The sequence below is a fragment of the Balearica regulorum genome, chromosome 14, assembly GCF_011004875.1.
Source record: "Balearica regulorum gibbericeps isolate bBalReg1 chromosome 14, bBalReg1.pri, whole genome shotgun sequence".
Lineage (NCBI taxonomy): Eukaryota > Metazoa > Chordata > Aves > Gruiformes > Gruidae > Balearica > Balearica regulorum.
The window spans coordinates 3,480,207-3,504,780 of NC_046197.1; the positions used below are offsets into that span (position 1 = coordinate 3,480,207).

The 24,574-nt window shown below is 37.0% G+C and overlaps 1 protein-coding gene across 3 annotated transcripts in view; it reads right to left on the reverse strand.

Moving 5' to 3' along the window:
* RANBP17 (RAN binding protein 17) overlaps nt 1–24,574 on the reverse strand; it is a 159,023-nt gene that overhangs the window by 49,798 nt on the left and 84,651 nt on the right. The window contains exons 16-20 of one of the 3 annotated variants that reach the window (XM_075766415.1): nt 18,761–18,834; nt 13,728–13,798; nt 13,534–13,642; nt 8,613–8,716; nt 2,266–2,354 (exon numbers count right to left, since the gene is read on the reverse strand). In XM_075766415.1, the coding sequence (XP_075622530.1) occupies nt 2,266–2,354; nt 8,613–8,716; nt 13,534–13,642; nt 13,728–13,798; nt 18,761–18,834 (447 nt within the window). Of the gene's footprint in view, nt 1–2,265; nt 2,355–8,612; nt 8,717–13,533; nt 13,643–13,727; nt 13,799–18,753; nt 18,835–24,574 lie in introns of all 3 variants that reach the window. The other 2 variants (XM_075766414.1, XM_075766417.1) reach the window with 2 other exon arrangements.

Sequence of the window (24,574 nt, forward strand, 5' to 3'; positions counted from 1 at the left end):
AACATCCTCTTACGGCATATTAAAAGCTTAGCCTTTTATCCCTTTATGCCTCTCTGTATTGTTTATTTATTGAACAAATGCAAGTAAATCGGATTTATTTTGGCTACTGTTCTGTATTTGCCATTTTCAGTATTGAAATACTAGGACTTCAAACATAACAGAATAAAATCTGTTTGAAAAGTAGCTTTTCTTTGCTATTAAAACAATTTTCTGATGACAGATTTGAAACTACAAAAGAAATATGTTAATCAAAGCATACTTAAACTTTGTATGACAAAATTGGCATCTGACCCTCCCTTCTCCTCCCATTTATCTTTCTGTCTTTAGATACAGTAAATAAGAGTTGTTATAATAGCACCTTATTCTGCAATAATGCTTTGGATCGATACTTGGATGAAGCTGGACTCAGCCAAATGAGGTGAAATCCACTGAACAGAAGCACGGACTTACCCTTTATAGCCAAAGGTGAGGAGGAAAAAAAAAATTTTGAAAATTTTGAAGGGAAAAAAAACCCGTGAGAAAGTCTGAGCTTTGAATTCCACGCAAAGCTACATTTTGATCTATTTTTATTGTTAATACAGACTAATGAAATCCAAAAGTTGGAGGCTGTTTTGATTTATTTGAAATAAACTTAATTCCTAAACTGGAAAGAATAAATTAATTAAAAAAAAAAAAAATCTTCAGGAAAGGGTCCTGAGGATTACACATTCTGGATTCCTGTATAAAAAACCACCTCCATGGATAAATCCATTTCATTCAACCGGAGAGGAGGTAAGTCTCTTGTTATCCCTCCTCCTCCAACCGGAGATTTGCAGTTCTGCACAGGAGCAGAGCATGATGCTCATGCTGTACCAGGAAAAACAAAGTAAAAAGAATTTGAAATGGAAGCAGCACTGATCTGCTTTTACACATCTTCCTGATTTTATTATTAAGTTTTAGGGTAACACCAGCACAAACAGTACTAACGAAGTTAAATGGACCCAATGGTGCCCACTAGAAAATGAGATGCTAATTCACAGTCTGGCTTCAGTAGGGTGGTAGCGTGTGTTTGTTTTTTTCCTCTCCAGTCCTCTAAAACTGAAATTAAGGGATGCTTTCCACTGATTTTAAGAGAAATAAAGATTACGCTGCTTTATGTTTTGGACGTATTTTCTGCAAGCTGAGCCTGCACATCGACAGAATCACTGCAGGCTTGCGCAGGACTTAAATAGGGCTCATGTGAATGGTCCTCAGGATCCTGCTACCCACCACACAGGACGGCAATCAGATCGTACCAGGCTCTGCTGTACAGCCTTTCAGTCCTTAAAGGCTAATTTCCTAGTTGCAATTCTATATCGATGCGTTCCTCTCTCTTAACCAGGAAGATTAGTAGCAAACAGTAGTTGGGTTTCATTTTTTACTTAAAATAAAAGCTTGATTTCTAGTAAAGCACGTAATTGTACCTGAATGTTATTTTTTCTGTCCATAAAATAAACAACTACATAATTAACTTCCATTGCTTTGTGAGATCTAAATTATAAAACAAATATTTTCATAGTTACCTCACTATGTATTTCAGCAGTTTGTTACCAATACAACTGTGTACCTGAAGAGAGAATTACAGCTACTGTATTTCTAAAAATACAAACCATTTCTCTATAGCATTAAGAAAATACCCATGAGTATTACTGTATTTGATAGCATAGAAACGTACACAATATTTAAAGTAAATAGAGCTCCATTATCATTACTTACTGAAGAAAGCTACAATCTAAAGATTTTGATTTTGTTTTCAGATGTCCATTTTCTTCTGGATCAAGAAGACTGCAGGTGTTGTGATATTAATAGAGGCGACATAAATAGAAAGTAACTGACTAAATTAAAGACATGATTCATACCAGAGAGAGAAATCTCCCCAGATAGCACTTGTATAGTATTTTTTAAGCACTTTTGATGTTAAAACAAATGTAGGTACATTGTGTTTGGAGTTAGAGACACAGCTTTTTTTTTTTTTTTTTTATGAAAACATTACAGATTTACGAAGGGAAGAAACCCACTTGGGTATGTTTTCTAGATTAGTAGTGTGACACAACAAAAAAGTGACCTCTCTGTGGTCCTTCCCAGTTAACTGCATGGTTGCCATTGTGCTGTAATTTTAGCTGATTACACATTAGTTCATTTAGCTTTGTTTCCTCTTCCCCACTGTGCCATACTATTAAACTAATGCAAGGGGCCTGGTATCCCTCTGTGCACAGAGCTGGTATTGTCATCGTGTAATAAGGATACATCCAGTCAAACAGCATGGTGTAGCTGGTCTTTGTGTTCAGTGCAAAGGCAATCCCTCGAAGATCCCTTGCCAGCCCGATCAACATACGCTGTCAGTGGGAAAGAGACACAGTAATTGATTTTCACGTTAGCACAGAGCAGATGGAGTAATAATCAGCCAATAATGACCGCATATCTGATTTTGATTCATTAGTTTAAATGTCTCGCTCAAATCTTTTTTTTTTTTTGGGGGGGATAGAAAACACAAAGATTCTTTTAACAAACAAGATTTCCACAGGTTTTATAGTGGTAACACTAGCAAAATGCTTAGGAAATGCTTTTGATTATTCGATATGCTATCCTAATGAATAATGCAAATTAAAACAAAATATAGGAATACTTTGTATTAAAGTTTAAAAGTGCTTCCTGTATTAATATATTTAAATTAACAATAACAATAAAATGTTAATTTAAGCTTGTAATATTTTGAATGAGGTGTAAGACTAACTGATACTCATAACAAGCTACAATTAAGGTTGCACTGAGATTCTCATTGTACTGTTATTTTAACATATCTTTTGGTTTGGTTTTGTTTTTTTTAAAGTAATTTTCCAAGTCAGGTTTCTTCAGCAAGCGACTTTTTTTGTTTACAGAGAACCATGCAAATCTCTTTCAACACTAGTTCCGTGATGAATTTTTTTTTCCCTTTAATGACTGAAGTGTGGCTTCAGAATCCTTCCAGCACAAACGCAGACCATGTTTTATGCATAGATAATTAGCCTCTACTAAAGGGATGTTTTCAGGGTAATTAATAGGCATCAATAAGCAACACTAGTGAATGAAAAATATTTTAACAATATAAACAAAGTTTTCAATTTACTGGAATGTATTATTTTTTGATAATTAAGTAGTTTTAATAAATTTTATCCATGTGCTGCAGGTGGGATTTGTATTTTTTTTTTTCCCCCCATAATAAAAGACCACAATACTGCAGAGTCTGGTAAAAAAAAAAATCACGAAACATGACAAAAAAAACCTCAGCAAGGAGTTCTCTCTCTAAAAGCAGAGTTTTCAGTAATGTGCCACTTGGTGCTAACACTGTAATATTTATAGTGCTGAGAAATACAAAAGGTAAGATTCACATATTAATTTTAATTGATCACATAAAGAGCAAATTATGGCTGATGCCTTGTTAAACTGCTAAATGTAATCTTACACAAGGGCTAATTTCTACTTTTCATATACAGAGCCATTAGTCCAACTGACTTGGATGGCACGCACATAGATTCATCCAAGGATAAATTGAGTTCTCTACAAAACACTGGTGAGGTTGCTAGGAGTATTTTAATATTTGCATTTCCTTTCTGTTGTGCACTGAAACGGCCTGAACTTGCAAGATGCTGAGAGGTCTCAACTCTCATTAACTTTAATGGGACTCTGAAATCACTAGAGAGGAAGTGTTCAATACCAAGAAGATGCAATATAAAATTCTAACTTTATATTCATCTGTATTTTCATACTTTGCGTGCTGTTTTGTCCACGCAGAAAATAACTGTTTAGCACACGTGGTGATCGAACCATACACAATTAAAAGAACTCGGCAGCAACACTTTGTCCTTCTTTCCGAAGGGATACACAGGTGCAACAATATTTACAGGGAAGTGGAAATCTTCCAGATTGATTGTGGTTCCTTTGCCCATTCTAGCCACAAAAAAAGGAGACAAGCAAGACTGCACAAAGGAAAGGCTGGAGCGGGGAAGAAGGGGAGCGACAGCCCCTGGCAAGACACGAACTTGCCTTTGTTTGAGGATACGCTCGGAGAGAAAGAGCTCACCATCTCACAGTGGTCTCTAGAACATGGATTAGAAAAAGACAACCAGCCAAACCCAGATTCCTCTAACATGCTTATTCTGTCTTTACAAAAAAGCCTGGTTGTAAGAAAACATTCTTTTGCAAATATTTTTAAGGAACAGTTTGGTTGTGAGACTTTAAAAACTATTAATAAAAGTAGATGTGCAACTTTCTTCAAACTATGGTCCCAGATTTCTGTGAACCTATGCAAACACCAGGGAATTTCAGACATCATTTGACTCTGAATTCTAAAGAAAGGAGAACTACTACTGCATAAACTACATTTCTTGGTTTTCTATTCTTTAAACTCAGGTATTTTCATTAAAAAGCCCATACCATTAACCACACTATTCTTAATAAATCACCTCAATTTACAAGGCACCATAATATTCTTGTCTTGTAAAATCCCAGTAAACTCTGATTTAGATATTAGCCATCGGAACTCAACTTTATAACGTAACACTTCTGAAAGCTGGCAACATCTGAACAGCCTCCGTAATAGCCTACAGAATCCTGAGATAAATCCTGATCCGTTTAAGTCACTGGTAAAAACACCTTTAAACTCTACCAGAAGCAAAAATCACCCCAGATTCCATGCTCGCTTATGTCACATTTAGCAAGACCCTCCCTCCAAATCCCCCAAATCCCCAAACAGTCTAGTTTTAGCCCATTATGAATTTTCAAAATAACGTAGGTACATAAAAACCTATCAATGACAAACAACGTTATACCCTTATACATCTACTTTTGTCTGGCATGCTGCGGGATTCGACGTGCTTTGCAAACTTAACAGAGTCATTTGAAGAATACACGAAGCCACCGCTTCATTCGCGGCCGAACACCAGCCATTTCTGGGGCAAAGTGACAGTTAATACCACCACCAGCAACTGCAGAACGAGTAAGCTGAGGAGCGAAGAACAGCAAATACAAGAAACACAGCAAGAGGAGCATGCCAGTCGTAGGTGGGTTTATACATCGCCTTTCTTGCTAACGAAACAATTCTGTTGAAATTTCGGTTTCCAAATATTCTTCCCTGAATGTCAGCGATAGGTTTACTGAAGATTAATGAAAACCAAGCAATTTTTAAACCAAATTCAAATATTTTGTTTCAAAGTCCCGAAGAAGATTTTTCAAGGGATTTGTTCCAAGGAAAGGAGCTGAGGATTTAAATATTCACAGAAAACCCCCTCTGACTTGCCAACATGTGCCAAGCGTCTGACTAACGCAATTTAAAACAGACGAGACTACTCACGCCACCCACCCCCAAACCGGGGCTTGTAATGGAAAGTCTGACAGACCCTTAAGTATAGTGGCACTACTGGGTGCAGCTATAATATTACCCTCATAATTCTACTATATAATAACAACAAAGGAAAAAAAAGGTGAAGGGTCATTGCGCTTTGTCTTTAGAATTAAGATGGCTGTCTTCATCCTTACAGCATACTCTTAATTCTGGAGACACGTCTTAATAACCTCTAAATAGTTCCAACAAAAGAGCCGTGTCAGAGGAATGAGCAGGCCCCAAGGTGTTTCAACTGGAGTGTTTTCATCTGCCTTTATTGCTCTATCCCTCTCCAGAATTAAGGCAATAACCTGTGATAAATTATTCAGGAACTGCTACAGGGATCAAAGCAAAATCATTCTGTTAAAGTGCTGTTTGCAACATTTGGCACTTAGTGTGAAAACTTTTAATGTGTGCAAGCTGAAAATCAAGGATTTTAAATAATTTAACAGCATGGAGTTTCTACAAACCAGCTAAAGATAGCATGTTGCTATTTAACTGCTTTTTCCTCAGATCCTTTTTTTTTTTCATGTGTTTCTAGCAAATCTGATGATGTCACAACTATAAACAAAGTACTACTGAGATTCCGGCTACCCAGTCGATAGATTACTGAACTGGATTGTCGAGAAAAACCTGGACATTCTTAGGAGAAAATTAGCCACCGTTTTAATACTGGACATTTTTCCTATTAATATAAATATGTGAAGAAGGAAGCAGAAAAGAAGAAGGAAAAAAACCACAAGATGAAGAAAAAAAGGAAAGCAAAGCATGTAATTACTTAAGCCTTCTTCAATTATATCTGATCTCCCTGGAAAAAAACCTAAACATATGTTTTGTATGCAGATTTAATGATTACAAATGTATTTTAAAAAGAGCGAGCTCCCTTGTTGTGACTGTTTTTCAACGGTGTATTTCAGAAATACTAAAAAAACCTAAAAATCCCTAGCCAGTTAGAAAGTCCTAGTAAAAACCACAAATTAAATGAATTTGGCAGTCCTGGACCATTTTCATAGTGATATTTTAACAGTGTCATCTCCCTGTGGATCGGAATACTAAGCATTTTATTGTAGAACTGAACTGTTTTTGTTTTCAGTACTTGCAAAATGAAGTACCTGAAAGCACTTTTGCATGTATTATTTATTCATCGTGATAGAAAAATAGCTTTAACCTAATAAATTACGTTTAAGAGAATTTAGAGCAAAAGTTTTGTTTATGATAAAGCAACAGATTTAGTTCTTTATCAGTAGCTTAAAGCACCAAGTTTTCTTTATACAAATTAGACAGATGGTGCTTACAGTAGAATTTACTAAAGGTCTGTCACAACAAATGCAGCCAAGCTGCATATTTAATCACTGCAGAACCTTGTCTACCTGCAGCTGCCAACTGCTAATCCAATTTCCCTGATAAATGTGGCAAGAGACACGATCAGCAATAAAGAGCATCTAACTCCATTTTCCTGCAGGGCGTCTTTTGATGAACATTTAGGACGGAAGCACGGAGTGCACTGTGTGGCCCTGGCTTGTGGCAGCTGCATGCATTTTGAAGACACAGTTCTCAGGTTACTCACTTAATTCTGCCACTATCATTATGTTGCTATTGATCTCAGTAGCTCTTGTCTACACAGCATTACTCTAGATGAAGCTGAATCAGGCAGTTATCATGCATCAAACTTGCTCAAAAGCCTGGAGATTTCCCCTTAATTACTTGTGATTTTATTTGCAAATACCGTTAAAGTGTAATCAAGCAGTCACTTTCCAGGGTCGTTAAGAACTTGCTAGTTTAGGAATATATCACTGGCACTCCATTAAAATTTCTCTGCTAAGATGGTTTCAAGCAAACCAGACCGGACAATGGCAAAATTATTTTAATAAACTCAATCCTCACATGAGATAAATACAGTTTCCTACAGAAAGAGTAATGCTATCAAATGACCTCCGTTCTGATTTTTAGGATTTATAACTTGAAGATATGAGAGGTTAATCCAAGACAGATGAACTACATATTTAAGAAATGAAAAGTTACTAAAATTAAATACAGAAAGCAACAACAGAGGAAACTAGAATTAAGTAATTGTTGAAATTACACTGTTGAACAACACTGTGAATTACAGTGTTGAACACTGTTTTTTAAAAAATATTAGCTTAATTCAAGCGATTATTTTGAACCATACATCTTCGGGTAATGTCAGTGATGTACTGCAGACAAATTATTTACTAAATATTTCTAGCATATCTGTTTATTTTCTTATGAAAGGAAGTGGGTAAAATATGATGATGCAGTATTTAAGTTTCCATCGTATTTTAAAAGAGCGACTTAAAAACTACTGTTAGGGTTTCTTCATAATCACCCTGCGTGGCTGAAGCGAGCGCTCCGGTGTGCATTGTTAACTATTTATTCCGTGACAGGAGGAGGGGATCTCTTTAATGCAATAGCGCTCTAATATATTATCATTCCTGATGATGCAGCTTGCATCTAGCAAGTCTTTTTCTTCCCTAAAAATATACAGTTGTTTTGACACAAACAGCTTGCTACACTTAAGGATTTTACTAATAAAACATAATGTTGTGTTAGATATTATGACTGTTGCCACAGCTGAACTGACTTGTCAAATCAATCCTAATATGGCTCCCACAGGCACATAAAAACCTTATTTAGCTATCAGTTATCCTAATCACTTTGTTCAGTTTAAGGGTGCAATACTTCAAGACCAGTTCCTATTTATACATATATGCCCAGCCATTTAATAAAGTCTTGATTTATATAATAAATTCTTGTTTGAAAAAATACTTTAAAGCAGCAGTGTTTTATCAAGTGTGCTACAACATGTCTCCTCATACCCCCAAATAAATATGTTAATGTACACAAACAGGATGCTTGCATGGCAAAGGGGAATAGTACATATGAGAGAGAGAAGCTATCACTGAAGACAAATTTGTCCCTTTGATTATAAATGGGGATCAAGTGGGGTCACTCGATCTGCAAAGCCCTGAAAAATCCCAAGGCCTTTGTAAAATCCTTGTACAAAGTTTATTTAGGACAGTCATTTGCAGCCTTTGTATCTCTACTGTCTATGTGCCTAATTATATATGTATATTTATACCTGTACACATCTATAAGTATACCGGCATGTACAGAGAGACAGACAGAAGAGATGACAAGCTTGTTGCTAAACGCTTGCCTCACTATTAGTTTTTCCCATCAACAACTTCTTTCCCCACAACTGAAATAAACCTACCTTTGCTTCTTCTTGTTCAAAACTACTGCTGAATATCTGAGTCACACTTTCAAATGAAACTGTGAGGGGGAGCATGAAATTCTCAAATTCATCCTCGTCTTCACCTACAGGAAAAGAAACCAAACCAAAACAGCAAAACCATCACCATCATATTCACACTGCTGCTCTGAAGGGTCGCTATCTTAGGCTTTTATAGAAAAAGCTCGCTGACATCATGGGAACTTTCATATGACCTACAGGAACAAAAATCTGAGCTTTGACATATTTTTACTGAGCTATAAGCAAAGACGACAAATTGTTGATCGCCAACAACTTGTATCCGAGACTGGCATGTCTCTGCATTTAACAGCTTTCTCTTTTTCATATTTCTGTTTTCTCTGTTAATCCCACAGCATTTGTTCAGTACCCTGGAAGAATATCCACCTAAGAAAAGCAAGACTCAACAGTTAGAAAATGTTACATATAAAACTGCAACAATAAATTAGACCCTTTCACACGTGTACTTTGTAGTATGATGTTTAAATCACAGTCTTTTATGACCGTGTGCTATTTTTTTCTACCTCCTACCTGTTTACTATAGGGAATGAAGCTGCTGTGGAAATAAATCTGGATTGCGTTGGGGTTGTTTGTGTGACGCAATTGCCTCATTTGTTTCAGAAGGTGTAAATTTAGAGTAAAAGAAACAAGATGATGTGGGTAGGGAAAAAAAAGGAGATTGTCTTGGTTAGACAGTTGAAAGAACCTGGAAATCTGGATTAGTTTTGTTTTGTCATGATGCTGAACAAAAAAATATAAACAACTTTTTAGAAATGGCAATTTGCATGAGGATTGGTGCTGACGCTACTTATCTTTAGGCCCTTAACGAGGGTAGCTTGCCTCTCGCATGCAGATTCCCCTGGAGAGTAATTCAGAGTAGGAATTTAATTTATGTTCTTTAAAGAGCTCTTTGCTATAGGGCTTTGCTCTCTTCCCTCTTCATTGGCAAAGTCTGGCAAACTAAGCTGCAACTGAAGTTAGGAGGAGTCTTTTGTGTGTCAAATTGGTTGTGCAAAGTTAGCGTAAGCTTTACAGTTTCTACACTTCATATACCCATCTGTAAAATGGACCTAATTCCAGCCTCTTATCTCTAGGGATACTGCGGAGACCAAAATACTCGCTCCAGTACACCAGTAAGAATGACAGAAAAGGCCAAGAAGAAAAAAAGGCCAGGAAGAATAAAACAGTCACAACAGAAAGCAAAGCGCGGACTAACACATAATTCCAGAGGTCAACACAGAAAAAAATAAAAATCAAAATAGTAGCTTCTTATTAAGCTAGGATGACACAACTGAACTGAAAGAGGCAAATATCCTCTGACAGAAATAATCGTGATCCTGCAATAAAAACTGCCTCATAACAACGTAAATATTTACAATGGAGAGGAAAGGAAAGTTGCAGAGACAATCCCAGTTACGGTATTTCCTCAGTTCTGAATACCTGGCTTTGTGACCTGAACTGCTTCCCTCTAACACACGGTATTTGTGCCCAGTTTTCCAGAATTTTTTTAAAAGCAGAGCAAATGCTGTCAATAACTTACTGCTGTTGCACTGGTCAGCCACAGTTACGGAGCCTTCAAATCGCAATCTATGCTCAAGGACTTTGTTAAACTAGCCAAGTCCCTGACCCAGTCTGTGACCTGCACCTGCTGCAGAACCAAAGTGGGTGAGATGCTGTGTGCTGTACTTCAAACCACTGCTGGCAGCAACAGGAGCTGGTGGACTTTGGGAAAATCCAATCCTGTCCATCTTTGCCTGCCTCCTCTGCCATCTTCTCTCTGCTCCTTTCAACCAGAGTCAGTCTTTTTATTTGTCATTTCTGGACCCCTGTGTCCTCTTCCGATTACTCACAGTAACCCCAGACTATTCATCCAGCTTTTTGTTTCTATCTCCTTTCCTTTGCCAACTCCAGCTCCTCAGGCAGTTCCAATACAGTATTAGTTTCTGTGCTTGACCAGCATCAACTTCCTCTTACTCTCCTAGGAGCTAAACTATTTCTATATGCATTGCATAGCCAGATGCTTTTCTCCTTTTAATTGCTTATCAGATTTTCCTCAGAGCAAAAAAAAAAATTAATAAATAAAGACCACTCATTTAGAAAGAGTCCCATGCTGGTGTTGTCCCACACCAGCACACGGACCAACAGAAGTCACTTGGATACAGCTCTACTGCCATTTATAGAGTTCAGGGCCCAACTGCCACATATAGAATTCTTGGGAGAAACCTGAAGTACCACAACATACTAAAAGTAATACTCCTTCTCATCCAGGGTGTTGCATATCATTAGAAGACAACCCATGAAGATGCTATGCACACATCCAAATTCAAGATGAACCCTTCCTGAAGGCAGAATCTCAAGCATACTTTGTTAAAAAAGTTGATAAGACCAAAGAACTACCAGAACATCCAGCACTGATCGGGACCAACGCTTCAATGACAAACTGGCTAGTTCTGGAAATGCGGTAAGGGAAAATCTTATGTGCTATTTCAGTTTTAATTTCAGTGTAGGCAGTCAAGAAAGAATATACAATTAGAATTCTACGTAGTATTGCCCTATTAATTAAATAATTTGTAACTTTTAGAAAAGCAACACAAATTATTACCTATACATTTCTTTTGCATTCCTGTGCAAGCCAGGAACAGTACAGTACAGTATTAATAAGGAAAGGAAAAAACTGTCCTGAACAAACCTACCACGGTAAATTGTTCATTTTCTATAATTCAAACTACACATACACATCCTTATTACATCCTTTGAAAGAAAAGAGATGCCTCACTTGTAACTTATAGTACATCTGTATGTGGCTTACAGCAATAGTGTTGGAAACCTGCTTCACTCGGAGAGGTTTGGCACTGAGCATCACTGCCCGTACCTGGAAGTGCAGGACGCCGACAAACCATGCTGAACAGCTCCTGAAGGTATTAGCTACAGCTTAGTTCTACTCCTATTGGTAGTGCAGAAGAAAAAGTGACTAAGATATATTAATCCTAGTAAAAACTTTTATTTAAACATAACTTTTACTGGTGGTGTTCTATCAGTTTTGGTTCCTATATACTTCACACAAATATTCAGTTTACTTTAGAAATCTTGGACTAAGAATCTCGGACAAAATGGTGCAATTCTAAATGCCAATAAAATTCTTAAAAACCCAACCTGGGGCACATAAGGAATTCAAAGTCTAATTATATGCATATGAAGCTAAAGTAATTCAACAGAAACAAATACCAATTAATATATTAAGTGTTCTTTCCTGCAATTAAATTTTGCCAGTCACTCCAACAGCACATTGTTTAAAATGTAAATATTCTGAATTTACTGTATTCAACTCATCTCCAAAAATATTTCTACATCAAACAATTACTTAAAACAACCCTCACCAATAAAAATTCATCTTGATTTTAGTTTCCACGTAAATTTTTTATCATTCATATAAAAAATTTTATATAAAGCTCGTTTAATTTGGAAAAAACTCAAGAGAAGACAACGGGTACCATGCTTTTTTGTCTAAACATGCCAGTTTGCACAGTTTGAAAATATCTTTTGATTCACAAGATAAGAATACTGCCATTTAACGCTGGCACAAAAACACATAGAAAGGACAGTTTGTGTACATTATACTTATTAAATTTGGATCCTAAACCACAACTTGTACCTGTTTGTGTCTCTAGATGTGCTTTTCTATCAGTTCAACCCCAAACAAATTTATTCCAGTAGGAACACAAACCACAACAGCCACAAGACTGATGTATGCTTCTTCCAGATATTCCTAACCATTTCAGATCTTGTAGAGCTGTTAATCCAGCAGAATCATGATGACCTCTATCAGCTAGTAACCAGTCATAAATGTCTGCATTTTGTCTGACAAAGATACACAACTCTACTTTGAGATGTAATTTTTAACACTTGTGATTTTGTTTTTACCAAATCTCCCCCCCCGCCCCGTAGGAAAAGTTACTGAAACTGCATATGTAACCCATTTTATATTAGAAAATGTACCTATTGCTTATGCTATAGGACACTGAGCCAGTACCGAATGCAGTTTAACTGCAAGTAAATGCAGGTCCAGCTCACAGTTGCCATTAAGGAAAAGCTGATAAACGTGGTTTGGTCTTGCCCAAAGTTAACTGTTTTCAGCACTGTTCAGGCACTGATAATCAGCAAGGGGAGTAACAACTACAGCTGGCTTATGACTGTCTGTGTCAATCTTTTCTTTGCACATGTGGTCTAGTTAAGATCTTGTATGAGGGTTGGAAATGAGCACACAGAAAACTTGCCGTCTTATTTTCTGAAGGCGCCCATCAGCGGTCCCAAGGACAGTGCCCGGATTCAAAGCTGGCCGAGTCCTGTATCACATCCAGCTATTAATGCATGCACTGGGTTTTACGCACATCTAACCTCCCTAATTTCCAAAGGACAACTCGAAAGGTAACCCCAAGTGCATGTTTTAAGTATTTCTGGCTGAGCTGCACAACTCTTGTCAATATTTTTATTAAAGTTTGGACAATCTTGTATATTGGGAACTTGCATGAGGAAGTAAAATAAAAAAAACTTCCTTCTACTAGAAGCTGGAAGGTTCTGGCATTATCAGTATGTCATCTGGAAACTCAAAGTACTTAAGCTCTTAATGTTGTAAATCCTCATATTTAATACAAGGAATTCTTCTGTGCAAAAAATAACTTTTGTTTATTTCTCCAATACAAGACAACAAACAAATACAGAGTTATTGCTTCATGCCATACATCTCAAAAGCTGATGGGCAGTGATTTAAATACCAACTATAACATATTTACTGTACAATTAAACTGCTGTTTGATTAATTTAATAACCTTAAAATTTCATAGTATTACACAAGACATGACCTCAGGGACATGGAGGAGGACCTTACCTAAATCTACCATGAGAAGACGAGTGAGAGCAGTGTAGAACACTGTCCGGCACCTAAGGTCACTGAGGCTGTAATTATCGCTGACACCCAAGAAAGGGAAGTGCTTACTCTGTTGAAACATAAGCGTATGAAAAGTTAAGTGTTCTACAAAATTTACTACACACAATGGTTTTTAACATAGTAAGGAAACTTACTGTGTGATTCTGAAGCATGAATTTCACAGCCTCTATTTTCACAAGCTTTTTCAGGAGACTATAAGTAGCAGGTGTTAAGGAAAAATCAGCCTCGCAGCATTATGATTATGTTATCAGGTTGTACAAACTGCCAGCAATTTTTGGTAAGAAAAAAAATCCTAACTGAAACAACAACAAATGTACATTAAAAAATACCTGAATTTCATCTAGAAATACATGTCATGGAGATACTCTTTAGAACATTAAAGACTATAATCTATTATTAATTAAAGCAATTACTTTTCATGGCATATATTCTAGTCACAAAAGAGACGAATGAACTAAATGACTTTTATAATTAAACGGAGAGTTTCTGGTAATAAATGGTGCTGGGTTTTCCCCAGATAGACCCATGGTATCAGCATGTTAAAAAAAAAAAAAAAAAAAAGTGTTTTTGCCACTGCCTGCGTTGAAGATGACTGGCACTTGGCAACAGGACTGGCAGCAGCCCTAAGCAGCTCTGAAGTAATAGCCTCAAAATCACAGAGGTGATCTTCCAGACCTGTCAAAAGTCACACGTAATTTGTTTCAGTTACTACAGATAAAACTGCATCTTACACTTAACCAAAGTATTTTCAGATGTACAAGAACTGAATGGAAATTTCTTAAGAACATACAAGGTCTCAGAGTCCCTAACAAGGTGGTACAGCTGGGAAGTTTGGATCCATCTAGGGATACTTCCACAGGAACCCCGGTTTCTTCAACTTTATAGAATACAAAGCCAATCTGACTGACTAACTCTAAGCATGAATCTCCCCCCACTCCACCAACTGGCTAAATTCACGCCAGTGCCAGTCCAGATGGCAGGTCACAACAGTAGTACAGCCTCGGCCGCAGGCACCACGCTCGATGCAGGGCCATGCGGAAGGTCTTCTGCTCTGCTCAGCTCTACGCATTGCGCTAGCAAAGCTACGCGACTCCGGAGCTGAAGCTCCTGGCCCAGCAGGATAAGCTCGAGTCCGCACCTGCAAAGGCTCCCAGGGAGATGCACACTAAATGACGCAGAAGCAATATATTTCCTGGACTGTATATATTCTACAGATCACATGTTCTAGCATCACTTACTAAGCAGTTATACTTGATGAAGTGTAATAAATAAAAGCATGAGAAGTCACATGAAATCAAAAGTTGAGTTTGCAAAAACTACATTATAGAAGCCCTTAAAGTTCAGATGGTTAAGACTTGTTTCACGACTTGAATCCTACCCTATCTGCATGAGTTATGAACATCTTTAACAGCGTGAGGACACGCTAATTCCCTGTCTCAGATGATTCAAACATGTGGGGTTGGGCAAAGGAGATAACACTGCGTATTCCAAGAAGAGCTACGCTGACATCTTTGTGAGCTTTTGTACAGAGGTAGCCGCTGCCGTGAGGGATGTTTGCAAACAAGGAGCGAGAGAGTGGCCAAAGCAACGGCCTGGACTTTCTGACTCCTGCTTCTCCTTCATTTGAGATAAAACTGCTGTATGACTCTTAGCAAGTCAGTCAAATTCCACAGTCTCAGTTCAGCATCTGTGAAATGGGGATAGAAAAGGCTTTGTGATACCCTCGTATATTAATACGCTTTTTCAGGAATGACATGACTTATGGGCTTGTACATTCTACAATGACTATTATAAAAACAGGACTCAGTTTACTGAACACTGCCATTCCTGCACATAATTGATTGAAGAGTTTGATTACTTTTATGGGAATAAACAATTTCCCTTTTCACTTTAAATGGATTAAATTCTTTTTAAACAGTTGAAAGTGTAAGAACAGGTTTTATAGCTGCTATTGGAAAAATCTCCTCATCTAGTTTTAGGATGACGTTCCTCTGTCAATCTACGATATTTAACATAGCATTACCCGGGTTTATCTTGCAAAGCTACGTAGTTGTGGTTCCTCCCTCCCTGTTACAAGGGAGAGCCTTTCATAACATAAGGCTAACAAAGACATGGATAAAGAATTTTTGAGAGACTATAAACATTTTACCCCCAGTTATTGTACAAAATAACAATGAAACTGTAGTTATTTTGCTACAAAAAAATACAGTGGAAAAGTTAATTATTAGAAAGAACTAAACATGCATGAGGGAGCACTATGGCTTCAAAGACATAAAGGAATGACTAACATATTCCATTATGTAAATGAATTCAAAGATATTTCACGACTGATCAGCTAGGAGGGACATAATGATTTATAATTCAAATAACTGAGCTTTGAAATCAAATTGGGCTAATATATTTCGAAATATGCAAACCTGGAATAATTGTGAAAGTAATGTAAACCACGACACCAGCTCCAATCATTTGTTGCCTTTGTTGTTAATACTGTCTTATGTTCTTTCTTCTTTTTCCCGTTATATAGTTCAGTCGCTGGAATTACAGTTTGCTTTTAATTGTAGATTATTCTTTAGAAAAGGACTATTATACACATAAAAAAAGAAAAATACCAATTTCTAAGACCGTGTAGAAGCTGACTGACGTACAGGAAAGTACTAAAATTAAATAAATTATTATCTTAACCTTTCAGGCTAGCCACAATTTAATCTATATCAAATACTGAAAATTGATCCACTGGATCCAGCATCTTAACAATACGCTATTTCTTTCAAAGCAATATATACTTAATGCCTTTTAAAAAACCCCTAATATAATGTGAAAAGGCCAAAGTTTGCAATGCCAGGAAGTAGTTATAAACTACTTCATATGTTTGAAATAAAAAGTACTTCAGTATTATTATTAAAAAAAAACTATTGGTAGAGTTTTTTATAGGAAAAAAATACATATCTTTAAAAGCCAAAATGACCAGTGAAATTGGGTTGTACATCATTTTCTGGGAAAAAGGAAAAAACAGCCTCGACAGGTGTAATTTATCATTTTTCTGATTTAATACCAAAGAAATATATTAAAATAATAAAAAGAATCCTGAAATCCTCAAAATTTGTAGTGATAAATAGCCCTCCCTGTCTTTATTGCATTATGCCTACTAACAGAAATATTGCATGGTGGATTTTGCCAGACAAGGACGATTATTTTCCAATAAAAAGTTGCATATTAAATTCCAGCACAAAAGTGGGTGTCTAATACTTTTGAAATCTTTTATGGTTTGCCAGGGAACACAATTTTAAACTTAACTAATACAACATCACGGTGAAGTGAACCAGCATTAAAATCGTCTTTGTACAACCCCACCCATCTAAGCAGAAAAGCTACTGTTCTCAGAATTTTTGTTTGAAGTATTTCCATCGAAAAGTAATTGAATAAATTTTTGGTATTTATGTCTTTAGTTAATCTCTCTTTTTACTAGTCTTTAAACGTTTCACACTGAGGTTTAAGATGTGTATTTACGAAGGCAGCGCTGCTTTACATCTGAACTATGCACAGGGGTCTGAAACTGCTCTTGCAACAGTTAGCAAGTTTCTGCAAAGAAAAAAACCCACAATTTCATCACAGTTGTTCTCCTCAGGAGAACTTAGGTTATTCAATATCTGCTTTTTTCATCCTTTCTAGGTCTTTATAATATTATATCTATTTCATGAGCAGAAGCTCATTTACTGCAAATATAATTTGAGTCATTCGAAAACTACAACTATCCAGACATTTCAGCTTTGTAAAGTATTATTTGCACCAATAGTTTCTACTGAGCCTCATTTTTGAGAGCAACCATGTGAATACATGCCTTTGAAAGCCTCCAGAAGACAATATGAAATGCTAGATGCTTGTTGGCTTTAGCAGTAATACTTGCTGAAATAATAAGCCTCATAGACGTACGTAAATAAACAGGCAAGCATTTTAAGTTAGGTGCACTATGTTAAATTTCTTGGTTATTTTGAAAGTGTTTTGAACCCTACTGGCCAATAAGTATACGATATAAACAAGGAGAGAGCTCATTAGTCCCTTCATAAATCTTATTAATGAAATAAATGTCTCCCCTTCTGGTTTTGTCAAATTCTTTAATAATGTTTCACTTTCAAATCTTTTTCAGTCCTATTTCTGTGATGCCACGAGAACATAAACAGATGCATATTTAAAATATCGAGTTAGCTGCTTAATGGTATTTCAAGTAAACATACAGAAGTACACATTGTATGATTTGCATTAAACAAAATTCACTTATGGAATGTGAAAACACACACTCATCTTTCAACCCTAGGAAATATATTAAAATTCTTCTTATACGATTAGAGTTCTATGGAGAAATAAAATGATACCAATTGTCATATTCCAGGTGCCTTCTCCTCTAGAAAATGACTGAAAAGTTGTTTTTATTTTAAAATAGTGAAGGATTTCAATATTGAATGTTTTCATGAGCCCTGGTGGTTTATTATCTGTTGTATACCATTAAATATTGTGTCACATCAAAAACAGCTACTACTTTTTTTAAATCTTCTTGCCCGATTGACTGAAAATTCAAAGAGCAAACATTCTTCTCCAACTTATGATAAGTAAGTGAATATTAGAACAAGATACAAAAAGTCTGCAACAGATAGCAAGTTAGTTTCCTTGATTTGGGTAGGAATTTCACAAAAATACTTGAACCCAAACAAAAATCCACATGAAAAGTCATGGCAGCTTTATCAGTAGTAATGATGACACTGACACAGCGAGGAACTTGGAGTCAGGCAACGATAAAACATGTGAGGAGGCCTGTGTTTAAAATCTAAATCATGCTTCATCTCTTAGTTGGCTCATCCTCAAAGTAGAACCAATCCTGTTCTCAATATTGCCGAGCTCATCAATGGTACTGACTTCAAGAAGATTAGGAAGAGGACAGATGACCACAAACAACTAGTTATATGATTTTTCTTTTGTTGATAAGAAGTAGGTGGAACTAAGCACACCTTTTAAAAACTATGCATAGAAAAAGATAAACCAAAAAGAAGAAATATTAATATCCTAATTGGTTTAAAAATGTGGCATACAAACCAACAAAAGTCCCGTATTAATTTTTACCTTATTATTTTCAAATAATATGTTATGCCATAAACAATAAAAGGATATCCAACAGAAAGGTCGTTTAGAAACTGGAGAGTTCTTGAAATCACGGGCTCACATCTTCCTCGGTATTTAAGATTTGTAACACTAGAATAAAGATAACAAAAGAGTCAGATTTTATAACACATTTTCCTCTTTTTGAGAAATGCGGTGGAAAAGCTCAGAATAGCTATGAATATATTTCTGTGATACATCCTAGGATTTTCCATTTATGAGACAGAAAATGCTATAAAAACATGCCATGTCTTTTTCCTGAACAAGGGATTCAAACATTTTTGTAATATTGTAACAAATACATTCATTTTAAAAAAATCCATCATCTGTCATAATGAAATAAATTTTCTGAAGCTTACCCCTACTTGTATCTATCTTACTCACTTTTCCACACAATATCTGGCCACTTCAATTCTGTAGTATTTATCTGCCCAATTTTTCACAAGATAAAAACAAATTGCTATAAATTCCCTAGGAAAATTTCCATAGGAGAAATGGGGCACAGAAAAACTAAGGGCTGAATCACAAAGCTACTGATACGCCCAATTCCCAGTGAAACTCTACCTTGCAGTTCTTGTACTAACCCTTATTTTTCCTCTTCCCTACACCAAACACTTAACTAAAGTCAAGATACATAGGGAATGCTGCGTTTCCCTAATTGCAATCCCTCTCAGACATAAGCATTTAGGAAGCATACTCTGTTTAATGAACCAATGCATAAATTATGATATAGGATAACACAAGACCTATTATCAATCCTTGGGGAACACCACATAAAACAACTTACCATTCTTGACAGCAAACTCTTATAGTTAGCCTTTCAGTGCAATCACGCAGCTAACGCTTGCTCTGCTACCTTCCATAGGTTAAGCCTGAGTCATGGAGCACAGAGCCAGGACCCTCTGCGGATTCTTCCGCACTGTGTGCAGGTTGGTGCAGACACCCAACTGACTTGGGATGGAATTTGTCGTGTTCGTCTACTGGATTGACCAGGAGGTGAAAAGGTGGCATTTGCCTTCAGATGAAAGGGGTAAACTGAAGCCAGTGAAGTGGAATCACAGAATCGTTTTGGTTGGAAAAGACCTTTAAGATCATCAAGTCCAACTGTTAACCCAACATGGCCAAACCCACCACTAAACCATGTCCCTAAGCGCCACGTCTACACGTCTTAAATACCTCCAGGGATGGTGAATCAAGCACTTCGCTGGGCAGCCTGTTCCAGTCCTTGATGGACTTGCATGGAGGAACGCAATTTTTCTTTTCAAACGAGGAGTGGTTACAACAGTAAGTTAAGAGTCACTGATCTTGCAGTCTCTCAGTGCCTAGCTTGCTTAGGGGAATGCCAGGTAGGCCAGTGTCAACAATCGTACTGAAGTCCGACTGTCTGATACTTTCTGTTTCTGTTGCAAACTCCAGCCAGTGAGTCCAAGAAGAAATTACCCTCCCTCCCCCAAGCAGCCCAAATGCATTTATCACTTAATTATAGACTGACTACTAGTAACTTTTTCTAGAACTCCTTTGAGAATCCAAGGTAGGTTGATTGGCCTATGACAAGTTGTTTCCTCTTAGCTCCCTTTTTTGAAGGTAAGTACTGTGCCCTACTCTTCGGGAACATCCACCATCGCTCTCAATTGCTCAAAAACCCCAAAGAAAGTCAAATGCCCCCTTCCTCGAGGAAGATAATGCTGCATGGGAGATTCACAGTTGAGTTTCCGGTATTTGATTCATCTGGAGAAATAAAAGTCAGGCCATCACAAGCTTTTGAAACATAGCCCTTTGAATAAAAAGGCAGCACGACTTCCCGGCTCAGAAGCACCGCATCTATTCCTGATCACAGTATCAAATTGCTGGGGTGTATCTCAAACTGCCAGGTAATCAAGAATAAATAATTTCAAGTTTGTAAACCTCAGTTTCCTTGTCTGTAGAATATGCATAATGATTCTGACTTTAAGCTATCAGATCTATTGATGAAAGACCACGATGTAAGAGGCATAATCAGTACCAGCTTTTTACGCCATGAGGCAACAGGATTTCAACTTTGGGAATATAACTTGAAGAAGAGATGTTAAATGCCTTAAAATCAGCATTGATTATTGCTTTTACATATTCACAGGCTAAGGAATGTACTACACCACATAAACTAAATCTGTTTTTCAGGAAGTTATAAACTCAAAAATGCAGTTTAAAGCATCTAACTGTTTAGTATTATTTGCTCAGGAAAAGGCAAATAACAATGCAATTACCAAAGCTGTACTCCTCAATTTAGATTTGCAAACAAACATTGATTTACTTCATAAAATCTCTATGAAGAGCTACAGAGGTTCAGATTGCCTTAAAGAAATAGCCCATTCTAGCAAGTCCATAATTCACAGTTTATCCCTACTATGGGGAGTCCTGGAGATGTTTATAGTTGCACTAAATCCTTAACAAGTATATACCATACAAAGCAATAAAAATGAATTTGCACTACCCAGATTTGACATCAATATCAAAATCATAAAAAGGCTATTTTGCAAAAGAGCAAAATCTTTGTTCTTCAGTAGCCAGACGTAAGATGTTTAAAGAAAAACAAGAAGTCACAGTGACAGCTTGAAGAGAAAATTAAAACTGTGTAAGGAAGGCTATCCAGCCAACATTCAGGGTACTTTCGTGCACATCTGTTCTTCCAGTTCACGGTTGTATTTGGATGCTGAATGATAGAATAATGATATAAAAGCTAGAAAGTACTCATGAGTGAGCAGAGGCTGAAAAATTTCAATTATAATTGTATCAACTCCCATTTCTGTTTCTGTCTTATCAATATCAGGGAAAATGAAAGATATATAAAATGTAACATTTTAAGAAACATCTACAAAACATTAATAAGTCTCTGAGAAAATTTGTAAAGATCTAGAGAGGAATCTCATAATATAAAAAGCAGTTTTCCACTATGTAAGGAAGAGAAGTCAAGGAATGAAAGAGGAGAAAAAAATTTACAGCTCTCGGAGAAATCATGGCAAGACAGCACTTAAATCCAAGTGCTAGTGTCCTTGCCTCTTTCTCTCTCAAGTGGCTTATTGATTTAAAATATGAACTGAATGAAACAGAGTCAAAGGAACCAATCATAAAGTTTCAGACGAGTCATGGAAAATAAGAGCTTCATCAAAAGCCCCATCAATGCCAAATTCACCAAAACATCTACGGCAGATGAGCACTGAACACATTTTAAAGGCAAGTACAAAACGCGGAAATAAAAAAACAGCAGAATATTTCCAATTTTGGTAACAATACCAGTGACAAAATACTGATCTACAAACACAAAACCAAAAGAGCAACAGTAACACTGACCCATGCTGAAAAGCTATGAGAATTTAAAGAATTTCAATGAAACACCATTAAGAAGCCAGTGCTTTCAAATATTTCCTCTTAGTTTGCCTTTAGTAAGAAGACAAGAATAAAACTTTTGCTTCTCAGACCTGCACCAAAGCAGCTTCCCAGCTTTCCAACCTCCGAACCCTCCAGCTTGCTACGAGACTTTGTCTGTCACCACGACCGATTACTAATGCAGTTCCATCAGCACACCAAACAGCTCTTCCCTTAATACAGTGACTTCAAAGTATTATTTGCAGAGGCTTTGTATTTTTAACCTAAAATCTAAAAAGGAAAGGTAAACAATGATTATATACACCAATTTACAATTCTCTGGGAAAAGGGTTACCATATCATCCACAGAATAATCAAAATTCTTTGCATGTATCAAGTCATTATGATACTTGGGGCTGGGAAGGAATCAAGGCAAAGATACCCACTTCCAGCCTCTTAAATCCATTTCGTGACCTTTCTCTCCCCCACAAAACAGCATTCTACTGTCCTTGATTTCCTGTCTTCAGTTTATGATTTGGAGAAAGACCTCTTCAGATACATGGGCTGCATCACACTGCTCTTAAATGATCTGTGTGGTGCACAGCAAAGGACAACCCTTCTTACACGATGCAGCAGTTCTTAGAGCAGCAGCGGCTGGGAAATGATACTGCTGGAGCATAGGCGTGGAATGCCCAGCCAAAAAGAGAGAACTGAAAAACTCACAGGGCAATTTAAAAAGGAAAATTTTAAAGGAGACAGAATCAGGGATGCAAGGTAGAAAAGCAAAAGCAAAGCATAGTCGGGACAGAAAAGGGAGTGCTGAAGAGTGAGTATATACTGTGTGAAGAGAGAAAATCCAGTTGGTCTCACACGCATGCCAAATACTGCTTCCAGGCCGTTTGTAAGCGCCCAAAGAATTCATCCCTCCTCTTTCCGGGAGGCCTTAAACCCCTTCTCTGAAATGTAATTGGCAGGTTCCTTATCACCATAAAGCTGAGGAACTCCAGACCACCACGCTACCTGCACGTGCACAGGTTACTGTACCTCACGCGCACAGGAGAGCTGGTAAAATGACAAAGCAGCAGGTGCAAAAGTTAAGTTGCTACCAGGCAGAAGAGATGCCGACTGCTGTAAATCAGCACGTTCGGCTGTGGTGGGTTTGTGTGTTGTTTGGTTGGGGGTTTTTACTATTTGTTTTGTTTTTAAATAATTAAAGCAGAGCATGAAAACCTTTTAAGCTTACATAAGGATGACATGAATTGGAAAGCCTGGACCTTGTACAGTCTTGGACTCAAGTTAAGGATATTACAAATATACTTGCATTATAAAAATAGTAAAGATAAAAAAAAAAATCAGACATTTTAAACAAAACTTTCAAAGTTGCTTAAGTTGTGTGCTATCCAATTCCCATTACAGTGCAAGAAAACCGAGCATCTAAATCCCCTAAAAAGAGTTTGAAAATCTCTTCCTTAAGTGGTACTTAAGTTTCAGTAATAACGAAGATACCGATTTGTTGGCAAGAAAGCTTTGTACAGTCATGTTTTAATTATTTCTTGTAGATTATCATCATTTACAATGAAAGCTCTCTGTGGCTCAGTGACAGTGATTGGATATATACTTTTCATTAGAGCTGGACAAAGGTGAATAGTTAAAAAAACGCACATACTGTCGTGAATAAAAGTGCCAAGTTTTACTTTGCTATGATTCATGGAGTCATATCACTATGAGTGTTCAGAAAAATATTCAGAGATCCAGACCTTCTATACTTATGTATTACTCAAACATTGTCACATGGAAAATCTCTCTATTTATATGTATGTATATGTGCATTCAGCATAGTGAAATTACAGCAGTAAAAAGGCAAAAATAATCCAACAGCAATGTTTGGATACTCATCTTTTATTCATGTTTCAGTTATTTTATCATGACCAAAAAAACTAAATAGTTAGGTAAACATTTTGTAAGTTCACCTCGTGATAAATCACTTCCACATGAATTTGATAATTGAATAGTTGAAAGAAACCAGAAGAGGCTCACAAAGAGTAAGTGAAGAAAAGGAAAGGTGTTTGCAGCCAAAATAAATACGTTTTTAGCCAAATGCCCAGGACGGGCTCAAGGAGCAGATGGAATTAAAACTAGTCCAGTAAATATCTCCCTTCCTCTTACCTATACATGGAAGGATCAAGGCAGGTAGGCAGCTACTGCTCAAAGAGATGACCAGTGGAAGGAGAGCACTACTATTGGTTTTGGGTACAGTGCCTTACTCCTTCCCTGAAGAGTCCTGGCCTTGATCCACTTCCCAGTGGGCCAAGAGATGTAAGAATACGTGATGTGGGTGTTTGGGGAGGAAGTAGGAGCAACAAGATAGAGAACTCCATAGAGTCAGAGGAATAGTCTGTGCCTTTGAAAGTCAGTACCACGGTGCAATAGGCTGAGTAGAACAAAACCTAAGGAGACAGGCTGTGACCTTAAGTCTTAGTCCTTCTCCAAA